Raw genomic sequence first — 25,843 nt, forward strand, 5'->3', positions numbered from 1 at the left:
AGAAGCAAAAAAACTTGTTTTGATGAATTAGAAGAGCCACAAAAAGATTCCATTGAGCACATGGATTGCTAATATGGACAGACTAGTTACATACGAACGAATTACATGTTGACGCAAATTAAGAATGGATAAATATGAAGAAATCTGGAAGGTATATTTAAGCGATAAGGCAGACAGTGGTGGGAATTAGGGGGAGGAGAGGTGGGGAAATGTTGTTAAAAAGGTGTAGTCATAGGTATATCAGTATTCAAATTTGAATTGTCAAATTGTGTTAGCAGTGTTATTATGGATTTTGTTGTATGTGTCTTTTGCGGTTGTTGTTTGTATTGAAAAAATGATTAATTTTTTTTTTAAAAAAAGGAATGAGATTATCACCCCTCTTTTATTGTCCATTCCGGGTCGCCCAACCACTGCCACAGTGTCCTTTCTCTTGGAAGATCAAGATGAGCAGGTGATAGCAAAGGTTGCAAGGTTTTTAGCTGGGGCAAATAGAATAAGATCCACTATTTGACTATTGATTCAAAACCCTAAAATGAATTTTATATGCAGTGGACGCTCAGGTTGTGAATGTGATCCATGAAGGAAACACATTTGCAACCCGCAGCGTCCGCAACCCATCTGCGCATGCACGGGTTGCGATTCAGTGCTTCTGCGCATGCACAAAGTGTGATTTAGCACTTTGCGCATGCGCAAGTGCCAAAACCCGGAAGTAACCCATTCTGGTACTTCTGGGTTCAGCGCAGTGCACAACCCGAAATTGCGCTACCTGCAGCATCTGTAACCCAAGGTATGACTGTAATTGACTTTTTATTTCTATTCTTTGTATATTATATTGTTGTTTTATTGCTATGGCCGATGGCTGACGCAAATAAAATTCATTCATTCATTCAGTGGGAAGCCACTGCAGAAAAGGCCTATTTTCGTGTTGCCACTTTCCGGCCCTCTTGTGGAGGGAGGCCTCAGAAGATGATCTCAGGGTCCGTGTAGCTTCATATGGAAAGAAGCAGTCCTTGAGGTATGGCGGTCCTGAGCCGTTCTTGTAAACCACTTAAGAGGTTACAAGCAGTATAAAAATTAAAATAAAAAAACAATAAAACCATAAAGACTACTGCCTTTCTTAGTATTTATGTAATTATAGATGGGTACTCAGTCATGTGCATCCTGACCTGGAGTCTGAAGACGACAACAAAGGCTCAGGTTTGGCACCTCGGGTAGCTAGGCCAGAATGCTTCAGTTGCTGGCGTCCAACTTCAGAAAGTGTAGATCTGAGAGCATTTCCTGACAAAGCAGGGGGAAATGGGAGACACATGGTATAACATAGTCGCTTGACCAGCTTGGCTTCTAAATTGTTCATATTTTCAAGGCAGCAGCAGGAGAGGTGGAGAGAGAAAGAGTTCACTGTAATAAACAGTATTGTCTCCGAAGCAGAATGCTTATCCCCAGGAGCCAAGACTGACTCGGAAACATTTGGTTTAATTCTAGAGAGGCAAAAGGAGCATGCATTGTTTTGACAGCAAGGGATAAACAAGAGTATCCATTTCAGTTTAATATTCCAGACACTCAAGAAGGTATCAGTAACAGAACAACAAAAAGCCACAATCTATTCATGCTCATACAATCCAACTGGTTTCCAAAAGCAAAATTTATACTGCAATTCTGAAAATGGGAACATTTCATTGTTCACATAAATAAAACCACAGGGCCACAGGTACCTGAAGAACATCCAGTCTGACTCTCAGTTTAAGAGGCTGGATCCTGAATATACTAAGTGGCAAAGAGTCAGGATGTTAGCTGAATTTTGCTTTGGTCACCCTGTTGGAATAACCAGCGCTCGACTTTAATTTATATATTGCAGAGAGCAGCAGCAGCTTTGAAAAAGTAGCAAAGTTCGTAAAAATATTTAAGCTAAATGTGGTTGCTACGTTAAGACAATGATTTAACAACAACAACAATTTGAAAACAAGGACAAACCCTTCTGTAATTGATGCCAATCATTAATAAAAATAGACCATACTTTATATTTTGTTTGTTTGAAGCATTTCTGCACTGCTCTTCAGTCTCCCAAATCTATTCTAATTCTTCCATTGCAAAATTTGCCTTTTCAGTGATTTTCCTACACCAGTTTTGCAACTTGCTAAACTACACCACTTGCTGGTTTCTAAAATCTGGGCAACTCTTCAAAATGTTTTATCTTAATTCGAATTGTGGTTTACTTAATATGTCATTTAAATGTCATAACAAAGGGCTGTCGATAGAGAGGGAAATACAGAGAATTTCATAAACACTCAACTTACGAATGCATTAAGGTGCCTTAAACCAACTGAGACTCTGTTGGTTCATTTAGCCCAGGGGTCAGCAAACTTTTTCAGCAGGGGGCCGGTTCACTGTCCCTGAGACCTTGTGGGGAGCTGGACTATATTTTGAAGAAAAAATGAACGAATTCCTATGTCCCACAAATAACCCAGAGATGCATTTTAAATAAAAGGACACATTCTATTCATGTAAAAACACATGATTCCCGGACCGTTCGCAGGCCGGATTTAGAAGGTAATTGGGCCGGATTCGGCCCCTGGGCCTTAGTTTGCCTACCCATGATTTAGCCTGTATTAGCTGCTCTATTTGCCAGGGCTTTCCAAATCTGGGTTTCTCTTTATGCAGAGCACGTCCTCTTCCACTGAGCTATAGACCCTCCTATGTTTTGGCAGTCATGTCGTTTGTGGACGACATCAGCTTTGTAATAGCCACCATTTTCTGCTTGCATTTTTTTGTAGTATACTTACTGTAAAAAAGGTAATAGGTAAAGGACCCCTGGACAGTTAAGTCCAGTCAAAGGCGACTATGGGGTTGCAGCGCTCATCTCACTTTCAGGCTAAGGGAGTCAGTGTTTGCCCACAGACAGCTTTCCTGGTCATGTGGCCAGCAGGACTAAACCGCTTCTGGCGCTACGGGACACCATGATGGAAACCAGAGCGCACGGAAATGCTGTTTACCTTCTCACCACAGCGGTACCTATTTATCTCCTTGTACTGGTGTGCTTTCGAACTGCTAGGTTGGCAGGAGCTGGGACACAGCAACAGGAGGTCACTCCATTGTGGGGATTCGAACTGTTGACTTTCTGATCAACAAGTCCAAGAGGCTCAGTGGTTTACTACACGCAGAGTTAAATGAATGCTGCTTTCAAATTTCAGGTTGCCTTGAAATAATAATAGCTGACCAGAGTCTTGGGCTTAACAAAAGAAGACTAATAGCTTGGGCTGTTCTTGTGATGTGTATCTGCTGGGAGCCAGAGAGCAGTTCTGAACAGACACACACGGTTAATGCTGAATTTGGGCTTTGCCAGCATTTTTGGGGTGCTGGCTGCCTTGGATGTGGGAAACACAGGACTTTGGAGTGTTAAGGTGTCCCTTCACCTACGCTCAGCCTATATATTTGTACATAAATTCAAAAGCCTCCAGTGACCAGTAAAAAAAAAAAAGGAACTCAGGTAAGCACTGAAACTTCTCACTGTTGAGCCAGTTTACTTGACATTAGCCTTGGCATATTCGGCACTGGCTTCTGAAGGAAGATCGGCTAGTAAACCAACCATAAGTTACCCAAGAACATCTAATCAAACTTTAAAATTCCACCCTGGACCTGGCTGTGCTTTTCGAAAAGCCACAGTTCAAAACCACATTCAGCAATGTTTATTTCCTGGATGGGAAAGAGGCTACAAGGATGGAGCAGAAAGGAGAGGAAAATGGTACATTTTTTGTGGGTGCGTTTGTTCAATCATATTTGATCTGAAATAAACAACTATCTGACTTTTTGAAGACATGTGAAGGCAACCCTGTTTAGGGAAGATTTTTATGTTTGATGTTTTATCCTGTTTTTAATATTCTGTTGGGAGCCGCCCAGAGTGGCTGGGGAAACCCAGTCAGATGGGTGGGGTATGTATGTATGCATGCATGTATGTATGAATGAATATTATTTTATTATTATTATTATTATTATTATTATTATTATTATTAGGGTCAAAACACCAGGCCTAAATTCTAGAGTGGGGATTGCTAACCCTTTTAGGACCACGGACACATATTTTTTGAGTACCACCCCTCTTTTGCTCCTCTCTTCCCTCTCCCAGATCAGAACCCCCCCTCTCCGAAAGACAGAAAGAGAGGATGTACATAGGCACACACTTCAGTTTTCCAAGGAAGCTGAGCAACATCTTCCGTGTCAAGGAGAGGCGGGGAAGGTAATTCCCCTGGGAAAGAGCGTGGACGATCTCAGAGGTTTTCCAGACAGCAGGGGGAGGCCTCAAGAGCACCATCACACCCACAATCAATATATTGGCAAGCCTTTGAACCTGTGTTCACTCCACCACCACCCCCAATTTAAAAAGGATCAAGCTCTGTTGGCCCGGAGATGGAAAGAAGACAAAGTCCCTACCAGAGAAGAATGGCAGATTAAGTTGATGGATTATGCCGAAATGGCAAAAATGACTGGAAGAATCAGAAATCAGGAAAACCAAAATTTTAATAAGGAATTGGGGAAATTTATAATTTATCTTGAAGACCACTGTAAACACTTAAAATTGTCAGTTGGATTGGAATAACACTTGTAGTTTAATGGTGAATTTTGGATATACAGTGGTACGTCTGGATGCAAACGGGATCCATTCCGGAGCCCCGTTCGCATCCAGAAGCAAACGCAACCTGCATCTGCGCATGCGCGGGTCGCGACTCGCTGTTTCTGTGCATGTGTGTGACATCATTTTGACCATCTGCGCATGCGCGAGCGGCACAAAGTGCGTTACTTCCGGGTCGCCGCAGCGCGTAACCCAAAAATACTTATCCCAAAGCTACTTCAACCCGAGGTATGACTGCAATGGAGATGTAAAAGATTTGGATTATCATAAAAGATGCAGGAGGAAATGATTAACAATAAGACCCACAAAGAGGAGGAGGGAAGACCAGGAGATTCTTTAGAATCTTGTTTTTATGTTGTATGTGTGACTGTAAAACTTTCATCTGAAAAACCAAATAAATAAATGTATAAAAAAAATAAAAAGAATCAAGCTCTGGGATTGGGTAGGACCCCTGGCGAGAAACCCTGGATAACTGCTGCAGTTTTAGTAGACAATACTGGGCCAGCTGGTATAAGGACTCTTACAACAGATAAATAATATAGACTTATAGCGTTAGGAGGCACAGAGCAGCCCTGGCAGCTCCGACGAGTTACATACCGTTGGTACTGTGAAAGGGATAGCTGGTATGGCCTCTGACCCGAGGCTAGCATAGGTCCAGATATGCCTTTTTGCACACGACTGGAGCCTGCACGACACGCACACGAGCCTCTCTGACTTGAACCCTGATCTGCTCCAGCAGCCTGGAGTTGCTGAACGGCCGAGGCCACCGGTTTCAGGTCACATTAGGGAGTCGTTTTAGTAGCAGATGTAAAGATTCTCCCCTTTGAGTGGGTATCACACAAGGTCAGTCAGCAAATCCTGCTCTAAAAATAGATGCCAGTTTCAAAGTTGGCAAAGATTTCCTTTGCCGTCCCTGTCACACTCCGAAGATCCACGCTACCTACAGCTCCTGGATAAAGTCACAGGTAAGGCAAGATGAGAGAATGCTGAACTCCCTTTTCGCCCTTTCCCTTAAAAAATTCTGGGAGAGGACAACCAGGCAAGGGGGGAAACTGAATGTTTAGCTGTATTTTCAAAGGAGCTGTGGGCTTCTTAAAACCATTTCAGGGCAGAGGCACGAGTAACATTAGAGATTCATTCATTTGGAGATACAGTGAGGTCATTCAGCATTCCAAAATATTATACAATGAGCTGCATTTCCTTCCTTCCTATTGGACGAACCTTTTTATTGTTTATGCTAAACTGAGATCTGTTTTGGGAGATTTTTAAAATCTACTCTAGGGATCTTTTAGATGCTCTCCCCTCCCTTCTTCTCTGCTCCTCAGCTCTTTATTTTCTTTCAATTCCCCTTCCCTTCCATCAAATTCTGTTGCCCTGCTTCTACTATAGAAGGCTTGTGTCTGTCATTCAGGAAATTTTAATGCCTTATGTCAGCCAACCCAGCTGAACTGGCTTCATGTTAACCACATGTGCTGGCAGTGAAGACCAAGTGCGAAAACGATTTTAAAAAAAGAAATTGCTGGCCTGGAGAATATACAAGCGAGTAGAGTAGAGATGCAGACAGAGGGTAAAGGAATAGTGACATAAAAGAGATTATACGCAAACTCGTTTTAAACTACAACTGCACGAGACAAACACAGAAAAACCTCTTCACAATTTCCCCTTCCCCTAAAGAAACAACCACCAAAAACAATATCTGAGAAATTAGAATGATAAGGATTAAATTAACTTTTGTTTTGTTTTGTTTTAAGGAAGTTAGAGGGGATTCTTTTCAAAGAAGCTATTGCCATTAAATCAACCGAAAATCAATTCGGCAGGATTCTTAGCAGCATACTTTCAGACATCGATCTTCCATTCATTTTTAGTTGCTGTCGTTGTTTTAGTGGGAGATCTGAAGTAAAGTCATCCCTGCGCCATGAAAACTACATTGTTTGCAAATATTGCATCTTTGATCAGATAAGCATATTGAAATCCAGGGCCTGCCTTCTCTCCTAATAAGTGACAGGTACATAGTGAGCCACGAGGCTCCTTTGGGCGGTTGCTAGGATTTGCAAAATATCATGTAACCAGAGTAGCACTTTAAGGTCTCCACAGCAGGAGTGCCATTTTGAGAGGGCAGTGGGCTTGTTGCACCTGCTCCTATTTCTCCTGCCATGCCTATGGTTCCGCTTTGATACAGAAATTGGGTAACTGATCCGTGTTGGCAAAATGTTGCTATAGTTATTAGGAGCTAGAAACAAAAAGTAAATAAATACTCTTAAAATGCATTGCTTCAGCATTATCCATTTAAAACTCAAATATATCCAAAAGATGACCCTTGGACCTTAACTGAGAATCTTGCTCTCCCACCCCTCCCCATTCATATTGCCTTGCAAGTGTCCCAGAGAAAACAGAACAGGACATCCAGTTTTCTCATGCAAGAGCACAGTGGCCATTGGGAGTACTGTGAACTCGTGATTTCGTGTTGAAATCTCACCCCCCCCAAAATGCACTTTTTGGGGGGAGATGCAATTACGCAACCCTGTGCAGTGCTCCAACATGCGCAAGCACGTCCCCCCCCCAAAAGCACGTCTTTTTGACTCCATCATCTCGCACAGATCACAGACGCACATCCCAGTTTGGGGACTCAAGAGGTTGGAGGGTATGCATTCAAACACACAGTCTCTCTCCATAGCCTACCAATACCTGATCTGCTGTGCTACGCATGGGCAGCCTGATCCACAGAATTCTTTTGGCACAGACAGATCCTATGGCAGTGCTCAGTCCTGCCTCAACAGAAGGGTCAGCAGCTAACATGCATTCTGATCTGTACTTGGGGCACGGAAGCAGACACAACAGACCCCTGTGTTGGCTCCTGCCCTCTACCTTGCACTAGTAGTGTAGGACTAGTGCAAAGAGCTAGACTTTTATGAGTCAATGCTGCTGAAGAAAAAGAGGTGTGAAGTCAGTTTTACAGGTACTTAGGGAATCAAAGAATTGCAGAGTTGGAAGGGACCCCGAGTCCAGCTCCCTACAATGCAGGAATATGCTGCTGTCCCACACAGGGATTGAACCTGCAACTTTGGCATCATCAGCATCACACTCTAACCAACAGAGCTATCCAAGCTGATTATCTTGTGAAGCAAGTTCAGAGTAAACTGTCCCTCCTGGTGCTTTACACCAGCCTCCCCAAGCCTGGTGACTTCCAGTTGTTGTTGGACTAAACTCCACCTTCTTCCTAACCATGGACCATGCTAGCTGGAGACTGGTGGTAACTGGAAACCTAACAACTCCTGGAAGATACCAGGCTGGAGTAGGTTGCTTTTACAAAATCCATCCTGCCAATGCATTTTGTAACAGTAGCCATCTTTCTGCCTGGAAAGTCAAGGGTGCGATGAAACAGGAGGTTTGGCATAAGAGAGCAGGTGGCATAAGATTCGGTCTGAACCCGACTAAACGTGGCCATTGTGGCATCACTCTGGCTCCCTCAGAAGCCTGCTGTGACAACTCTGCAAGGCACTTTAGGGACAAAATCGCTCGATGCCACAGCTAGAGCAAGTGCAGTGGTGGTGTTTAGAGCATGGTTTGTTCAATCTATACTGGATCAGTTTGGATTATTGCAACCTGGGGATGGGGAGGGCAAGCTGCTTGAAGTATAGCTGGCCACCTGGCTCCTTGACCCTTGTCCATTTTTTGCTTCTTAGAGCCAGCCATAGGGGGCTGACTGGATGGGTCCAGGAAGTGATTAAGGCTTCATTGGAGAAGGGGGAGATACAATCTGCCTTGATGGAGGTGGTTGAACAACTACCAAGAGTCAAATATCCCCTTTGGGGGGGCAAAGTGGTGGTGGTTCAACTTCAGGCACGCTTGGAAGAAGCTGATGACTTGGATCCATTCCAGTCTGGCTTCACGCCTGGTCATGGCACTGAAAATGCACCCATCACCTTGGTTGATTGCTTTGACCAGGAGAGAGATGGAGCAACACGGCACAGTTTGTTCTCCTCGCTCTTTCAGCTGCTTTCGATATTGCTAACTAGAATATCCTTCTAGAACGGCCCAGGGAGGTGGTTGGGGGCACTGTGCTACAGTGGTGGGTGTGGGTGGCGCCAGTGGCGTAGCGTGGGTTGTCAGCACCCGGGGCAAGGCAAGTAATTTGCGCCCCCTAACCCATGGATTTGCGCCCCCTAACCCGTGGATTTGCCCTAACCCCAGATGTTGCGCCCGGTGCGGCCGGCCCCCTGCACCCCCCACGCTACGCCACTGAGCCTCTTGGGCTTGCTGATTGGAAGGTCGGCGGTTTGAATCCCCACAACGGGGTGAGCTCCCATTGCTCTGTCCCAGCTCCTGCCAACCTAGCAGTTCAAAAGCACGGCAGTGCAAGTAGATAAACCGCTGCGGTGGGAAGGTAAATGGCGTTTCCGTGTGCTCTGGTTTCCACCACAGTGTTCCATTGCACCAGAAGTGGTTTAGTCATTCTGGCCACATAACCCAGAAAGCTGTCTGTGGACAAATGTCAACTCCCTTGGCCTGAAAGTGAGATGAGCGCCACAACCCCATGGTTGCCTTTGACTGGACTTAACCATCCAGGGGTCCTTTACCTTTTACTTTGATTCAGTGGTTCTGTTCTTACCTCCTGAGATGTTTCCAGAATGTGGTCATGAGAGCCTGCTGTCCAGTGCCATGGGAGTTGCCCCACAGAGTTCCATCTTTTCCCCTGTGCTATTTAACATCTAAATGAAGCCTCTGGGTGTTGTTATCAATAGATTTGGAAGTGCCATCAATTTGCAGATGACACCTAGTTCTTTCTCTCAATCTTCACCTGAATCAGGAAAGGCAGTTGATAACAACAACAACAATTTATTATTTATACCCCGCCCATCTGGCCAGGCCTCCCCAGCCACTCTGGGTGGCTCCCAACAAAATATTAAAATACAGAAATGAATCAAACATTAAAAGCTTCCCTAAACAGAGCTGCCTTCAGATGTCTTCTAAAAGTCTGATAGTTGTTCTCTTTGACATCTGATGGGAGGGTGTTCCACAGGGTGGGCACCACTACTGAGAAGGCCCTCTACCTGGTTCCCTGTAACTTGGCTTCTCACCGTGAGGAAACTGCCAGAAGGCCCTCGGCGCTGGACCTCAATGTCCGGGTAGAACGATGGGGGTGGAGATGCTCCTTCAGATATACTGGACCGAGGCCGTTGAGGTGTTAGACCATTGTTTGGAGGTGATGGGCTGGGCATGGGCCAGTAAGCTGAATCCTGAAAGACCACCTTCATCCCTACAGACCCTCTCAGGTGCTGAAATCAGCAGAGCGGGCCTTCTTGTTTTTTCCCCTACACTCAGAAGATTGTGGGGTGGTGGCCTGGGAGAGGGCATTTTCTGTGGCATCCCCTAAGTTGTGGCTCTCCGTCCCCACAGGGGTGCACCTGACATCTTCATTAGACAGCTTTCGGGGAATGTTGAAGACACACCTCTTTTCCCAGGCCCTTGACCCCTGAGATGTGCATTTTTAGGACTCACCTTATTTCTGTGATTGTAAGTTGTTTTGAACTGTTTTTCATACTGTGTTTTAATTGTTCTAACCCACCCTGGTATCTTAGGGTGAAGGGTGGGTAATTAATACAACAGCAACTTCCTAGCAAACGGATCAGGATGAATGCCCAATTAACAGGGTGCCTGGAAGCAATGCATTTGTAAATAAGTTTATAGGAAGCATGATGACTTCTAAAAACAGACAGCAAATCCCCAGAAAATAGCACCCTCCCCAACAGAATACCCCCAGTTTCAACTATCTCTGGAAATAAACCCTCGGCTCTCACTCTCTCTAAAACTGCTGGGTTTTGTCTCCTGATGGTCTCTCTCTAATAACTTGAGAAATTCTGGGCCATCAGGAGACCATCACTGGTCATTAGCTTGTATTGGGGCTCATCCACACTTCTGCTTGTACCATTGCTTTCCCCCGGACAAACCCGCTCTTTACTGCTGAATCAGAGCAAACATCAGCAGGGTTTTCTGCGGATTGATGCTTGCTTTGATTAAGCAGTAAAGAGCAGCTTTACTGAAAGTGGCAGGGAAAATGCTAGAAAATGCCTCGAAAGCACAGGACAAGTGGAAAACTGCTCAGACCCATGCTTTCTAGGCATGGGACAAGCAAAGTGTGGACGAGTCCTTGATGAAGCATCAACCACCATCCTGGAAAACAAAGCTATCAATCCACAAATGATCAGACAGCACCTACAACCAATGCACTCCACATTTAATGCAAATTGGCTGGTGTGTGATCTGGGCTTTGTGCTTTTGGATTATGATGGTGGAAAGTGGTCAGGCTTCTTTTGCCCTGAGCCAGAGAAGGAAACAGACCATCTTCCCATGCCCTCTGAAGACCACCAAGCACTGAAAGCAGACAGCAACAGGAAACAAGGAGTACCATAACTGTGCACCCGGTGAACAGCTAACCTTAGATCATGGCCCTCCAGTTGTTGTTTGACTCCAACTCCCATCAGTCCAAGCCAGCATAGTTAAAATCCGAGATGGAAGCTGTAGTCCTGCAACAGGTGGAGAGATGCTCGTTCCCCATCCCTGCTCTAGATAGTCAAAGTTACATGGAAATGAAATCTGTTCTAATAGTTACCTTGCAAAGGCATTCAATATTCCCATGCAATTTCTGCAAACCAGACAGCCAGCCAATGGATAACCCAGTATCATGGAATTTGGTTTCCAAGGTATGAAGAACCTACCCCAGGAGACCACCAGCCAAACCATGAATTTATTTAACTTTAATTTGTTCATTAAATTTGTTTAAAACATCATCCTTTATCACACCACTGTTTGACAGTTATTTCTGTGAACTCCTGAAAAGCAATGGCTTAGGTGCTGGCCTCTCCCAAAAATCTTCCACAGTGAAGACTGAGACAGATTTTTTGGCATGTATTCAGTTTCCAAATCTTCCTTTAGTATTTTTTTCATACCTTATTCTTCAAAAAGTCCCACTCTCTCATTTGCTGCTGTGGCATTCGTACGGAGCCCCCGGTCGTCTCACGGACTATTGACCAGTACACCACTAATCCGCTGCCACCAACCAGGTCCTCCCCAGTAAAGCACTTAGTCTCAGTCAGGTTCTCACGTTAACAAAGAAGAGTGTAGTTTACTGCAGACACAAACAAACTTTAACTGCATTCCAAACATTGTTACTCTTTACCTTCTTGGTCTTATTTTATCCTGTCTCTATCTCTTCTACCTCCCCTCACACAAGAACCCACTGCACTGTCTCTCTATTTCCAACTGCCTGCGAACTGCATTTCCAACCAACCAACTCACTAAAACTAACCAACTAACCACACCCAAACCTCGGGCTAAGCCCTTTTATAAACAGGTAGGCTCCGCCTCCGGCTTTCCTATTGGTCTGCATTTTAACCCTTTCTCTCTCCCCTGTACAGACATTTTCAAACGAATGGGCAAACGCCACAGCTGGTTTCCTGTCTTTTTAATGTACAGTGGTACCTCTGGTTACATACTTAATTCATTCCGGAGGTCCGTTCTTAACCTGAAACTGTTCTTAACCTGAAGCACCACTTTAACTAATGGGGCCTTCCGCTGCTGCCGTGCCACCGCCACGCGATTTCTATTCTCATCCTGAAGCAAAGTTCTTAACCCGAGGTACTATTTCTGGGTTAGCGGAGTCTGTAACCTGAAGCGTATGTAATCCAAGGTACCACTGTATTTAAATATATGCTTTGCCAGAGTCGCCTTGAACACTATGCTAAATATAGCATCTGTGACTTAGCTCTCTTCCCCCCTCCCAAATAATATTTATTATTTTCAGTAGATAAACATAATAAAAAAGAAGAGATTAACAATAATAAAGACAAACAAAAAATAGGAGAAAAAGAGAAAAGAGAAAAAAGATACATACAACATATTACCACTTAATTAATTAAAATTAAGTATCATCCATCTTCATAAACGTAGTATTTGACTTAGCTCTCTTTTGACTAGATCCAGATTTGATTCCAGATCTGAAAAAATTCCTCTTCTGAAATTAACTGAGTGTATGAAATTTTCTGAACAATTTCCCATCCACATACCTTTTAAATCTGGGAGCATTCAAGTCATTGTTCCCAAGTGATTTGAGGTCTTTCACGAGATCCTGGGTATTGCTCACACAAATGTGTCTCTTGACCACAAACTAAATTTGCATTTATGCAATCAATTTGATGAGTGTGGAAGTCATTCTCGTAAGATCTCCTTTAGCTGCTTCTCTGATTTTTTAAAACGTCTGTAAATCACCATCAGAACTTGGTTTAGGGGAGTATTACTATTTTCCTGTTTCGGCCTGATTCTTCTACACATAATGATTCTACAGCTAAATCTGTTTCTTGTACAAGTTCTGATTTATGGCCCTCTGTGCCTTCTTTGACATATATATCAATGCAACTCCCAACCCAATACAACTTTACTCTGCCCTTTTCATAGATTTTAAATCTAGAGATAAGCATCTTTTTGTTCTGCTAGTGTTCTCTGATAAGCCCAGAGAAGCCTTATTTTTTCCTGTAAGCAAATGTCAGACACTTTGCTTCCCCCAACTTGGCTCAATCTTCTAGCATTAGCATAGAAACACATACATCGTGTGAGCCTTCTTGAAATGTTTTCATTGTGCGTCATTTTCCCAGTGACACTGCAGCCTATTTTATTGTCTGCCATTAGTTTCCATGTGCTCACTGTCAACTTCTATCCTCTCTTCATTGATTTATTGCCTGTCTGTAAATATACCACTTTCCTGCCAAGGCACTCAAAGCAATTAGGGCCCTAATGGCAGCTCAGAATGTTTTAGATCATCTTCCCCCAGCGGATGAGTCATCTTGAACGGGATGCCATTCAGCTTTTCTCTGGAAGTCAGCTGAAAAGCTGCTCCATAATTGTAATACGATTATAATTATCATATTATCATCACACCAGAAATCTGGTTCCATTACATGAGTCAAGGGCACAACATTACCAGGAAGTTGCCCTATTCCATCCCCGCTGAAATTAATGGAAGCTCAACAAGACAGCGAGGGGAGAGACGATGGACAAGCCTGGCTTTCACCAGCCAACAGGCTTTCTTACTTCTTGTTGTTTAGTCGTGTCTGACTCTTCGTGACCCCATGGACCAGAGCACGCCAGGCACTCCTGTCTTCCACTGCCTCCCGCAGTTTGGTCAAACTCATGTTGGTAGCTTCAAGAACACTATCCAACCATCTCGCCCTCTGTCGTCCCCTTCTCCTTGTGCCCTCCATCTTTCCCAACATCAGGGTCTTTTCCAGGGAGTCTTCTCTTCTCATGAGGTGGCCAAAGTATTGGAGCCTCAGCTTCAGGATCTGTCCTTCCAGTGAGGACTCAGGGCTGATTTCCTTAAGAATGGATAGGTTTGATCTTCTTGCAGTCCATGGGACTCTCAAGAGTCTCCTCCAGCACCATAATTCAAAAGCATCAATTCTTACAAAGCCCTTAAAATCCAGCCATTGCTTCTAAATTGGAGTTTTGAAACCTCAACACAACACTCACAGCCCCTGCCTGCCTGAGGGGAAACCCTATTTGTTCAGTCCTACCTATTGGCAGACACAGCCAAAATTCCATGTTTGTAGATGCGCATTATTGTGAGGGGAGAAGGTTCGCCATACAAGTCCAGCCATCGAGAGCTTGTCTGACATTGTTTGGGTCCATAAAGAAAGGTAAGCGGGCGTCTTAGCTTTACCTCATCATCAGCCTTCCTGTAGGTCATATTATTGGGTTTGCTGTGGAAATGACCAGTTTAACTGCCTCATGATGAGCATTCTAAGCCATAAGCCACCCACCGGTTAGGCTCTCTTGGAGGAAGCCATATTTTACATATGGAGATGGACTAACTTCTGGCCCAGGAGGTTACTTCAGAAAGGGAGAACAGGTACAGTCCTAGACAGCTCTTGGAATGAGCACTTTCTCATCTCCCCCACCCTAATTAAAATGTCACCCTAGACAGGGGCGAGTGCAAATAATGGGGCTGGGATCAGATGATCAGATTTCTTTTTAAGCACTTTGTGAAGTTTGGCAAATACAACCCCCAATTACTCCACGGTATGTGTTGTGCTGTTTGTTTTTTTTTAAAAAGGTTTCGAATAGAGCCAGGTACCTCAAACCTTCAGAAACACAAAAAGGATTTGGATGTTAGGTCCTCAGTATTTGACTAACCTTTCTCACAATACCACTGCTTCGGCTTTTTCATTCCAGAGACGAGAGGTTGAGTTGGCCAATATTTTAAATTTTTCATTATAAGCTCCTCCAGAGTCAAAGCAGAAACATATGTTCTGCCTGAGGGCAGAGTGAAGCTGAGATGCCTCTCATCCATAATCTCCAGTTTAAATTACCCCCTCTGTGCTGCAAAAAAAGAAAAAGAAAAAAAAGTGCCACCCAGAGAGGCGCTTTTCATCAGTCAAAAATTGTCATATAAATAGCCTTATCCCCCCCCCTTTAAAAAAACAGTCCTAATAGGGCTGTTGTAAGGTACAACAGGTGGGACATGGGTGGCGCTGTGGGTTAAACCACAGAGCCTAGGACTTGCTGATCAGAAGGTCGGCGGTTCGAATCCCCGCGACGGGGTGAGCTCCCGTTGCTCAGTCCCTGCTCCTGCCAACCTAGCAGTTCGAAAGCACGTCAAAGTGCAAGTAGATAAATATTTGAATTTTTTTATTGATTTACAAATAAAAGATAAACAAAAAATAAGAAGAAAATAAAAAGAAAAGAAGAAAAAAAAATAGTACACGTTACATGTTTCACATCAGATATTTCACATTTCCATCTCTTATAAGACTTCCTTCAGCTTGTCCGTAAATCATTCGTGGTAATAATTAAGATTACGCATTTCCTAGCTTATATTGACAATATATATCTCTCTCTCTTCTATTCCCTTTAGTCAATAACTCTTCGTCTTTCACAATGCTTCTTTAAATCCCCTTAACGTTGTTTGTCCCTCACTTATATATTCCAGGTAATCTACATATTTTCCCCAATCCTTAATGAACTTTTGGTCTCTTAAATATCTAATCTTTCCTGTCAATTTATCCAACTCCGCGTAGTCTAATAATTTTGCTCTCCACTCATCCACCGTTGGTATTTCCTGCTGTTTCCACTTCTGGGCTAGCGTTACCCTTGCTGCTGTAACCGCGTAGTACACAAATTTACAATCCTTCTTTTGTATCTCGTTCCCTAGTATCCCCAATAGGAAGATTTCTGGTTTCTTTAAAAACGTATATTTTAGGATCTTCTTGAGTTCAATATATATTTTTTCCCAGAATTCTTTCACTTTTCTACACTCCCACCACATGTGGTAAAAGGAGCCTTCCTTGTCTTTGCATTTCCAGCACTTATTACAAACCTTGTACATTTTCGATAATTTTATAGGTGTTATATACCACCTATAAAACATCTTCATGACATTTTCTTTTATTGTCGTACATGCTGTAAAGTTTAATCCATCTTTCCACAGTTTTTCCCAATCTTCAAATTGTATACTATGGCCCACATCTCTAGCCCAGTGAATCATAACGGACTTGACTTCCTCATCTACTAAATTCCAATCTAACAACATCTTATACATTTTAGATAAAGTTTTCACATCATTGTCTATAATTTCCGTCTGAAATTTAGAGTCTTTATCCACATATCCTCTTTCTTTGCTGTCTTTTTTAAACATTGCATTTATTTGGAAATACTGTAGCCAATCAAATACTAGTTCTTTAACCTGCCCATAAGGTTTCAATCTCCATTTCCCACCTTCTTTAATTAATAATTGGCTGTATGTTACCCAGTTACTTCTCATATTAATCTTTTTCACACTTAACACTTCAAGAGGTGATAACCAGTGTGGAACTTTAGGCTCCAACAGGTTTTTGTACCTTTCCCATATTTCAATTAGTGGACCTCGAAAGATGTGGTTTTCGAATCCCTTATGTACTTTCCTTTTTCCGTGCCACAAGTAGGCGTGCCAACCGAACCTGTTGTCGAAACCCTCCAGATCTAGCAATTCATTGTTCACTAACTTGACCCAGTCTTTCAGCCAGCAAAGACATGATGCCTCATAGTGTAATTTCAAATCTGGCAGGGCAAAACCTCCTCTTTCTCTTATATCTGTTAACAATTTAAATTGAATTCTCGGTTTTTTGCCCTGCCAAATATATCTTGAGAGCACCCTTTGCCACTCCTTAAAGACTCCATTCCCCTTAATTATTGGAATGGTCTGAAATAGAAACAACAACCTTGGTAGCACATTCATCTTAATTGTGTTAATCCTTCCCCAAAATGACAGTTTTAGTCTTCCCCACACTTCTAGGTCCTTTCTGATTTCTTTCCACACTGTTTCATAATTATTCTTATATAAGTCTATATTTTTAGGGGTTACCCAAATTCCAAGATATTTAACTTTTTTAACCACCTCTATCTGTGACTGTTGTTGAATTGTTTCTATTACCCTCTGATCCATATTTTTGGCTATCATTTTCGTTTTCTTCTTATTTAGTTTGAAGCCTGCCACATCTCCGAACAGATCTATTTCCTTTAAGATTTCTTCAATTGTAGCTATGGGATCTTCAGTCATTATTACCAAGTCGTCTGCGAATGCTTTAATTTTGTACTCATTATGACCGATTGTTACTCCTTTTATTTTTTTGTTTTGCCTAATTGAATTCAGAAGGACTTCTAGCACCGTTATAAATAGAAGTGGGGAAAGTGGGCAACCCTGTCTCGTTCCCTTCTGTATCTTTATTTCTTCCGTTACTACATTATTTATGATCAATTTAGCTTTCTGCTCCCTATAAATTGCTTTTATCCCATTAAAAAAATCTTTGCCCACTTCCATATATTCCAAATTTTTCAACATAAAGTCCCATGCCACATTATCGAATGCTTTCTCTGCGTCCACAAACATCATTATAGCTTGTTTGTCATACCTGGCAGACAGATATTCTAACATATTAATTATGTTCCTTATATTGTCTCTCATCTGCCTGCCAGGAAGAAAACCCGCTTGGTCTCTGTGGATAATTTCTGATAACAAAATCTTCATCCTCCTCGCCAGAACTCCTGCAAAGATTTTGTAATCTATATTCAGCAGTGAAATCGGTCTATAATTTTTGACTTGGGTTGGATCTGCATCTTGTTTTGGAATAAATGTAACATATGCCTCTTTCCATGTTTCCGGAATTTCTTCTTCTCTTAGGATGTTATTCATAACCTCCTTCAATGGGTTCATCAAGATGGATTTCATCTCTTTGTAATAACCCGCAGTGAATCCATCAGGTCCTGGGGCTTTTCCTCTCTTCAATTCTTTGATTACTTCTACTATCTCTTCTGTTTCAATAGGAGCATTCAATTGTTGTTTTTTATCTGTTGGTATTTTCTGCACCCTTTTATCCTTCAGAAATCTCTCTATTCTCCTCAAGTTGTTTCTCTCCTTGTTTTTGTAAAGGCTTCTATAGTAGTCCAAGAATTCTTTCCTGATTCCTTTTGGATCGCTTATTTCTTCTCCCTCTACTGTAATTTTATTTATTGTGCTCTGTTCTTTCCTTTTTTTGATTTGCCACGCAAGCCACTTGCCTGGTTTGTTTGAGAATTCAAAGTTCCTTTGTCTTAATCTTTTAATATTCCATTCCACCTCTCTATTTATTATTGTGGCAAACTGGGCTTGTAAGATTTTGATCTTTTCTTTTATTTTCCGACAGTTAGGTTTCTTAATTAGTTTTTGTTCATTGTCCATTATCTGCTTTAAAATTTCCTCTTTTCCTCTCTCTCTATTCCTGTTTTTAATTGCATTCTGCTGAATGAAGTAACCTCTTATTACGGCCTTGCTCGCGTCCCAAACCACTTTACTCTTTGTTCCTTTATCACAATTATCAGCAAAATAATCTGTTAGCTTCTTCTGTGCATTTTCTACAATTTTTTGATCGTCTAAAAGATATTCATTTAATCTCCATCTAAAAGTTCTTTTCTCAAAACTCTCCAACTCAAATTCAATCGGATTATGGTCTGAAATTACTTTGGGTCTAATTTCTATTTGTTTGGTTCTTGGTGTCAATTCATTTGAAATCCAGACCTGATCTAACCGTGACAGCGACTGGTTTGGTTCCGAATAGAAAGTGAATTGTTTATCCAACGGGTGTCTAAACCGCCAGATATCTATCAGGTTACAATTTTTTACCATTGAAAAAAAAGATTTTGGTAATTTCCCTTCTTTGCTTGCTCCTTCTCTCCGTCTATCCATTTCTAAGGAAACCACCCCGTTCATATCTCCCATTAAAATAATTTTCTGATCCATGTACTCGAGTAATTTCTCTTCTAGGTTTTCGAAGAATTCAGTTTTGTTACCATTTGGTGCATAGACCCCCACTACGACCAGATTTTCTCCTTGCCAATTGATTCGAATCGCAATCATCCTTCCCTCATTATCCTTAGAGATTTGTTTGGCTTCAATCTTATTTTTAACATACAATACCACCCCTCTTTTCTTTTCTTTATCTGAAGATTCAAATTCATTCCCTAATCTTTTGTTAATTAGAATTTTTTTGTGTCTTCTAGCCACGTGCGTTTCTTGCAAACAAATAATATCCAAATTTTTCTTTTTCAAAAATTGTTCAATTTTATTCCTCTTCCATCAAAGTGCAAGTAGATAAATAGGTACCACTCCGGCGGGAAGGTAAACGGTGTTTCTGTGCGCTGCTCTGGTTCGCCAGAAGCGGCTTAGTCATGCTGGCCACATGACCCGGAAGCTGTACGCTGGCTCCCTCGGCCAATAAAGCGAGATGAACGCCACAACCCCATATTCGGTCATGACTGGACCTAATGGTCAGGGGTCCCTTTACCTCTATCTAAGGTACAACAATGCCAATATAATCTCTAGGGAGAACTGTGTTCACTTGGGTCTCTTAACAGCAACCTCACCTTCTGCTTGGTGTTGCAGGTTTTTGGATTTTGTTTCCACCGTCATCCATCAAGCTCTTCGATGGCCCTGAAATCTGGGAAGATCAGTGCTTACGCAGCCGTCAAAGTAGACCCCAATGGGGACTACTGCACCCCTGGAGCATTTGACCTGGAGAGGCTCTTCTGGAAAGGCAGCCCAAAGTACACCCACGTCAACGAAGTCTGGCCCAACCTCTACATAGGAGATGAGTAAGTTCTGCCAAGGCACATGGCCTCCAGTAGTCATGGAGAGCATTATGCCTGTAATGACTGGATCACAGTGGAAATGTGGCTCTGACATCATCCTCTCTGGGCTATGCTGTGCAAATGCAAGTTTAGATTCTGTGTAGGATAATTGAAAGGTATTTCTGGGGCAGGAGGTAAATAAAGGGGTTTAGAGGTTTGGTAGGTGGCCTTAAAATGACCCATCAGAGAATTTAATAATAATAATAATAATAATAATAATAATAATAATAATAATAATTTTATTTATTCTCCACCCTTCCCGGTTCAAAAGCCGGGCTCAGGGTGGCTAACAACAAATTTAAAACACTTTAAAACACTTAATTATAAAAGCAGCATAAAACACAGTATAAAAACATGACTAACAATAAAATTCAAAAATCAATGAGATAATCCCCAGGGCTAGCTGGCTGAAATTGGTCCTACTTGGGCCAGCGAGGAGGCCAGGGGAGAATTAGCTGTGGGGTCTCAGAGCAGGTGATCTTCATAAAAGGGGAGGGGGAGGGAAGAGAAGGGAAATAAAAGATCAGGCTGAATTCAAATTAAAAGCCAGGCGGAATAGCTCTGTCCTACAGGCCCGACAGAAAGAGGTTAAATCCTGAAGGGCCCTAGTCTCATGGGACAGAGCATTCCACCAGGTCAGAGTCATCACTGAAAAGGCCCTGGCCCTGGTGGAGGATAGTCTTGACTTCCTTAGGGCCCGGGACCTCTAAACTATGGTTATTCATGGACCTTAAGGTCCTCTGCGGGGCATACCAGGGGAGGCGGTCCCGTAAATACGAGGGCCCTAATTTGTCCCTTCTTCACAATTCTAACCACTCCCTGCCTGTTTTATGTCAGCATTTGCTTGAAATTTGTACACATACTGATCCCCTGAAGAGCTGTGTATGGAGAAAATCAGCTTGGGCTGAGAGATGATTTTGAGTGAGAGTGCATTGGTGGGAAAGACACCCCGGAGTCTTCCCTCCCCACACCCGCAATGCTGTCTCTCTGCTCCAATCAAAGCCTCCCCAAAGCTGCTATACATTAACAAGAGAAGAATAAACCCACCCAAAACTTGCATGCATTTTGGTGCAACATCTAATTTGCCCTTCATTCCTTTTGTAATAGAACGCTGTTGTAGACACTGCCCAGAAGGAATGAAACTTTTACAAGCGCTTTCAGACATGTAATAAACAAAGCTTCGAGTTTCATGGGATGCTACCCTTCCCAAAGTCTTTTACTGGGGAGCTGCAAGAATGTAATGCCAGGAATTGGACACTTTTGTGAAAAAGCAGATTATTTAAAAATAGATGGTGCAGGGCTCCTTTTCGGAACCGATACTCATATTGAACTTGTAATGTTTAAAAACTGCTTTATATTTAAAAGTGGGTGTCCTATCATGCAAAACTTTTTAAAAAATGTATTTTCAAAGAACACATGGATTTCACTACGTGGCACCTTAATTAAAGGCCAGAGCCAGAAAGCATCAATTCAGACACAATATATGTATCAAACTTCTTTTTGGGGGGTGGGGTGGGGCGGAGATAGTTCTATTAGGAGCCTCCTAACAACAAGGAAGTCCAAAAATGGGATTACCAGGAGGCTATTGTGGCTGTTACCTAATCTAGTGGTTTTCATGGGAAAGTAGTTTTGCAGCTACAGTTGATACAAAAAGGACTTCTCTCCCTGGCACTGCCTTTAAACAGCAAGAGTGTGCGAACAGAAAGTCTGCTATTGCAGACCCTCCAAGTGTCCATCTTTTCCAGGGACAGTCCTGGATTTACAGAAGTCATCCCAGTTTCTGATTTGATCCCAGAATGTCCCAGTTTTCCTTAATTTTAAGTTCCTGCAGGATCTGGGTCCTAGCAGGCAATCACCTTCCTGTGCCCTTATTAATCTGTTTTAGTTAAATAAATGTTTGCCCAACTGCCTAACTCACTGTGATGATTTGTCAGCTGGGGCTGGGGCACTTTGCCCGACGGGGCTCCCTCTAACTTGTGGAGCGAGTGCCCTGGCTAGCTAGGGCAGGCATCCCTGAACAGGCAATTTCACGGTCCAGTCACTTTTCAGTCTCCACTGAAAAGCGTAAGCCATCCCATCCAATACAAAAAGGATGTACACATGTTATATGCAATGTGTGTGCTATCCGGGTAACTGCATACGCCATAGCTGAGCTGTGAAAAGCATTGAGTGGGCACTCTTTCACACAAACAGTTGTAGAAATAGATCATGCTTGCGTTCAGCGTACCATTGAGGTGGGGAAGAGACGAAAGTGATGAATCATAGAATCAAGAGAGCTCTGGTGTTGTTCCAGCAACAGCCGCCCTTCGGCTCAGCCTTAGAAAGGAGCAGAAGAAGAAGAGTTTGGATTTGATATCCCGCTTTATCACTACCCGAAGGAGTCTCAAAGCGGCTAACATTCTCCTTTCCCTTCCTCCCCCATAACAAACACTCTGTGAGGTGAGTGAGGCTGAGAGACTTCAGAGAAGTATGACTAGCCCAAAGTCACCCAGCAGCTGCATGTGGAGGAGCGGAGACGCGAACCCAGTTCCCCAGATTACAAAACTACCACTCTTAACCACTACACCACACTGGCTCTCTGGCAGCACAGAATAATAGAATCAAAGAGCTGTAGAGTTCACGAAGCTCCCAGCATGAGTTTGACCAAACTGCGGGAGGCAGTGGAAGACAGGAGTGCCTGGCGTGCTCTGATCCATGGGGTCACGAAGAGTTGGACACGACTAAATGATAGCCAAAGAGTTGGAAGGCGCCACGAGGGTCATCTAGTGCAACCCTCTGCAATGCTTGGAATCTTTTGCCCAATGTCTGTCTAAAAGCCATGAAGGAGCGTCTCCACCCCCATCGTTCAGCCTGGACACTGAGGTCCAGCTCCGAGGGCCTTCTGGCGGTTCCCTCACTGCGAGAAGTGAGGTCATAGGGAACCAGGCAGAGGGCCTTCTCGGTAGTGGCACCCACTCACTATCTGACTTTTAGTAAACATCTGAGGGCAATCCTGCTTAGAGAAGTTTTTAATGTTTGATGTTTTATTGAGTTTTTAATATTATGTTGGGAGCCACCCAGAGTGGCTGGGGAAACCCAGCCAGATGGGAAGGGTATAAATAAATTATATTATTATTAATATATTATTACTACTATACTTTGAGATTCTCATGCCATGCCAACTGAACTATGCCGTAACCGCAGTGCCCTTGCCTAAAAGCCTCTGATTGCTTTGACCCAGGAAAACAGCCCTTGATCGCTACAGCCTTGAGAAAGCCGGCTTCACCCACATCCTCAACGCAGCCCATGGCCGGTGGAACGTCGATACGGGACCAGAATACTACAGGGACATGGACATCGAGTACCACGGGGTGGAGGCAGATGATCTGCCCACCTTCAATCTTAGCCAGTTCTTTTACTCTGCTGCTGAATTCATTGATAGAGCACTCCGGAATGAAACAAGTAAGGAAAATGGGCTTCCGTCCGGGCGTTATCTGCAACGGCCTAACTGGCATGGTGTGTGAGCCTGCCGAACCTAAGACCATGACCAGGCATGGGGGTTTTCTCTAACCCTGTGATCCTGTGTCCGTATGGGTGGGAGGAGGTAATCTCTTGCAGCTACTACAGATGCTGCATCCCTATCTGCCCCTACTTAAATCACACCTATTCAGCACCGCTCCTTCCCATGTGTGGCTATGCTGCTTTATTTTAAAAAATGGACACATAAACTAGAACAAGCAATCAAAGAACCTCCGAGTATATGCAGAAGACAGAGCATAAACAGCCTGCTCCCAAACACCGCAGGCAACAAATCTCCCACTTTGAGCACCTCTTGTTTTAAAAGCTGCCTTAATGCAGGACCTGAAAATAGCATAAGCTCATGGCAAGCGCTCCAAACCCGCCAGAACACTTTCCCCACTCCCTTTCATGGGCAGTGGTGGAAGCGACGGTGGTCAAGGGACAGAACTGTTTCACCTACTGGAGCTCCGCCCCACATGTAGACATGGCAAACTGGATACACACATTTGTCACATGTTACAGTGTGCCCCTTTAAGAGATTCTAGTTCGCTCAAAAATGAATGGAGTCTGGGACAGAGTCTCCATAAGACTAGATCCACTTTGAAACCTTGCAAGCACCAGTTGCTCACTAGGTGCTGTCTGTGGTGCTGCAACAGCCAGCCTTTCTCTGAGGGCTCCTCCACCGGACCAGAATAAGACAAGAGTACTTTGAAATCCTTGGGGCGTGGGTGGCGCTGTGGGTTAAACCACAGAGCCTAGGACTTGCCGATCAGGTCGGCGGTTTGAATCCCCGCGACGGGGTGAGCTTCTGTTGCTTGGTCCCTGCTCCTGCCCTCCTAGCAGTTCGAAAGCAGGTCAAAGTGCAAGTAGATAAATAGGTACCACTCTGGTGGGAAGGTAAACGGCGTTTCCGTGCGCTGCTCAGGTTCGCCAGAAGCGGCTTAGTCATGCTGGCCACATGACCTGGAAGCTGTACGCAGTCTCCCTCGGCCAGTAAAGCAAGATGAGCGCTGCAACCCCAGAGTCGGTCACGATTGGACCTAATGGCCAGGGGTCCCTTTACCTTTACTTTGAAATCCATGTACCTGAGCTGCTCATCTAGGACAGTCCTTGACTTTGGATGGGCTTTTCAAAATCAATCATCCCTACCACACATTCACGATCCGGGGTGTGTGTTCCTCCTTTAGTTGCAGTGCTTAAGACCCTGGCAGAGTGCTTAAAGGGTTAAGACTGGGGGTAAGGTCTGGAGACCAGATCCTCTCTAGTCAAACTGCAAAATAAAGAGAACAGTGCCATACCAGAATAATTCATATCATAAATCATAAGCCAATCTAAATACGAGAAATAACTCGGCTATTTCTGACCCAATCCAAATCGTTCTTCCCTTCCACCCACCTCCAATTTCCCAACCCCCCTCTCCTTGTTAAACCAGGGGCTGTTAACCCCCATGTCCCAGACCAAGCAAAGGCCTGATCTGGCTTTTTTCTCTCTCCCTCCTCCAAGAACCCAATTTTGGGAAGTGGCAGTAAAAAGGGAAAAAAATAAAATTAAGTAGATGTGCCGCTGAGTTGGGTGACCCAAACAGCCTGATGAGGACGCAAATTACCCCTCCTCAGTCATCATTTGATAAGTGGGGAAGGGGGTGATAATTTTGTCCTCTGCTGATTTGCATGGATCACCTGGGGGCCCTTGTGCATGTGTGTTGTGCCTGCACACAAGACTGTGGGGTATCCACACCCACCACTCACATATGACCCTGTCTAAGTATAAAAGGTAAAGGACACCTGGACGGTTAAGCCCAGTCAAAGGCGACTATGGGGTTGCAGTGCTCATGTTGCTTTCAGGCTGAGGGAGCCAGCGTTTGTCCACAAGACAGCTTTCCAGGTCATGTGGCCAGCATGACTAAACCGCTTCTGGCACAACGGAACACCAGAGCGCACGGAAATGCTGTTTACCTTCCCGCCACAACAGTACCTATTTATCTACTTGCACAGGCGTGCTTTCAAACTGCTAGGTTGGCAGGAGCTGGGACAGAGCAACTGGAGCTCACTTGGTTGCGCGGATTCGAACCGCCGACCTTCCGATCAGCAAGCCCATGAAGCTCAGTGGTTTAGACCACAGCGCCACCCGCTCCCCTGGATTTGCCCAACACCAATGAAAAATGGAGACGTGCCAGTGGCAAAGAATCTGAATGGTTTCTCTCTTTTTCTTCACTTCCACAGGCAAGATTTTGGTCCACTGTGCCATGGGTCGGAGCCGCTCAGCTGCCTTGGTCTTGGCGTATCTGATGATTTACAAGAACATGACTGTGGTTGATGCCATTGATCAAGTGCTCAAGCACCGGTGCATTCTCCCAAACCGTGGCTTCCTGAAACAGCTCAGAGAACTGGACATAAAGCTGGCCCTGGAGAGGAGCAAAGCCACAAATGGGATGGAGTGTAACCAAGAGACCAGCACAGAGACGGAGATCTAACATTCCCTATTTTCTAGAAAATAATTGGTTTTAAAAAGAAATGGGAAACTTGAAAACAA

At 43.7% G+C, this 25,843-nt stretch overlaps 1 protein-coding gene and 1 long non-coding RNA gene across 3 annotated transcripts; one reads left to right on the plus strand and one right to left on the minus strand.

The window, feature by feature from the left end:
* Positions 1-1,106: 1,106 nt before the first annotated feature.
* On the minus strand, positions 1,107-19,690 carry LOC310763589. Of its 2 annotated transcripts, none has more exons than XR_014548686.1 (3): positions 19,550-19,690; positions 14,810-14,995; positions 1,107-1,278 (listed from the first exon to the last, which is right to left on the minus strand). It is a non-coding gene; the product is annotated as an uncharacterized lncRNA (long non-coding RNA). The 2 variants fall into 2 exon arrangements; XR_014548687.1 differs by lacking the exon at positions 1,107-1,278 and adding an exon at positions 12,612-12,878.
* On the plus strand, positions 5,462-25,843 carry LOC310763546 (dual specificity phosphatase 29). The gene is made up of 5 exons (XM_083616023.1): positions 5,462-5,589; positions 10,022-10,138; positions 19,569-19,777; positions 23,034-23,254; positions 25,534-25,843. The coding sequence occupies exons 2-5, from the start codon at positions 10,103-10,105 to the stop codon at positions 25,782-25,784; spliced, it is 717 nt and encodes a 238-aa protein (XP_083472149.1). The 5' UTR covers positions 5,462-5,589; positions 10,022-10,102; the 3' UTR covers positions 25,785-25,843.

Source organism: Podarcis filfolensis, assembly GCF_964270895.1.
Source record: "Podarcis filfolensis genome assembly, chromosome: 5".
Taxonomy (NCBI): Eukaryota; Metazoa; Chordata; class Lepidosauria; order Squamata; family Lacertidae; genus Podarcis; species Podarcis filfolensis.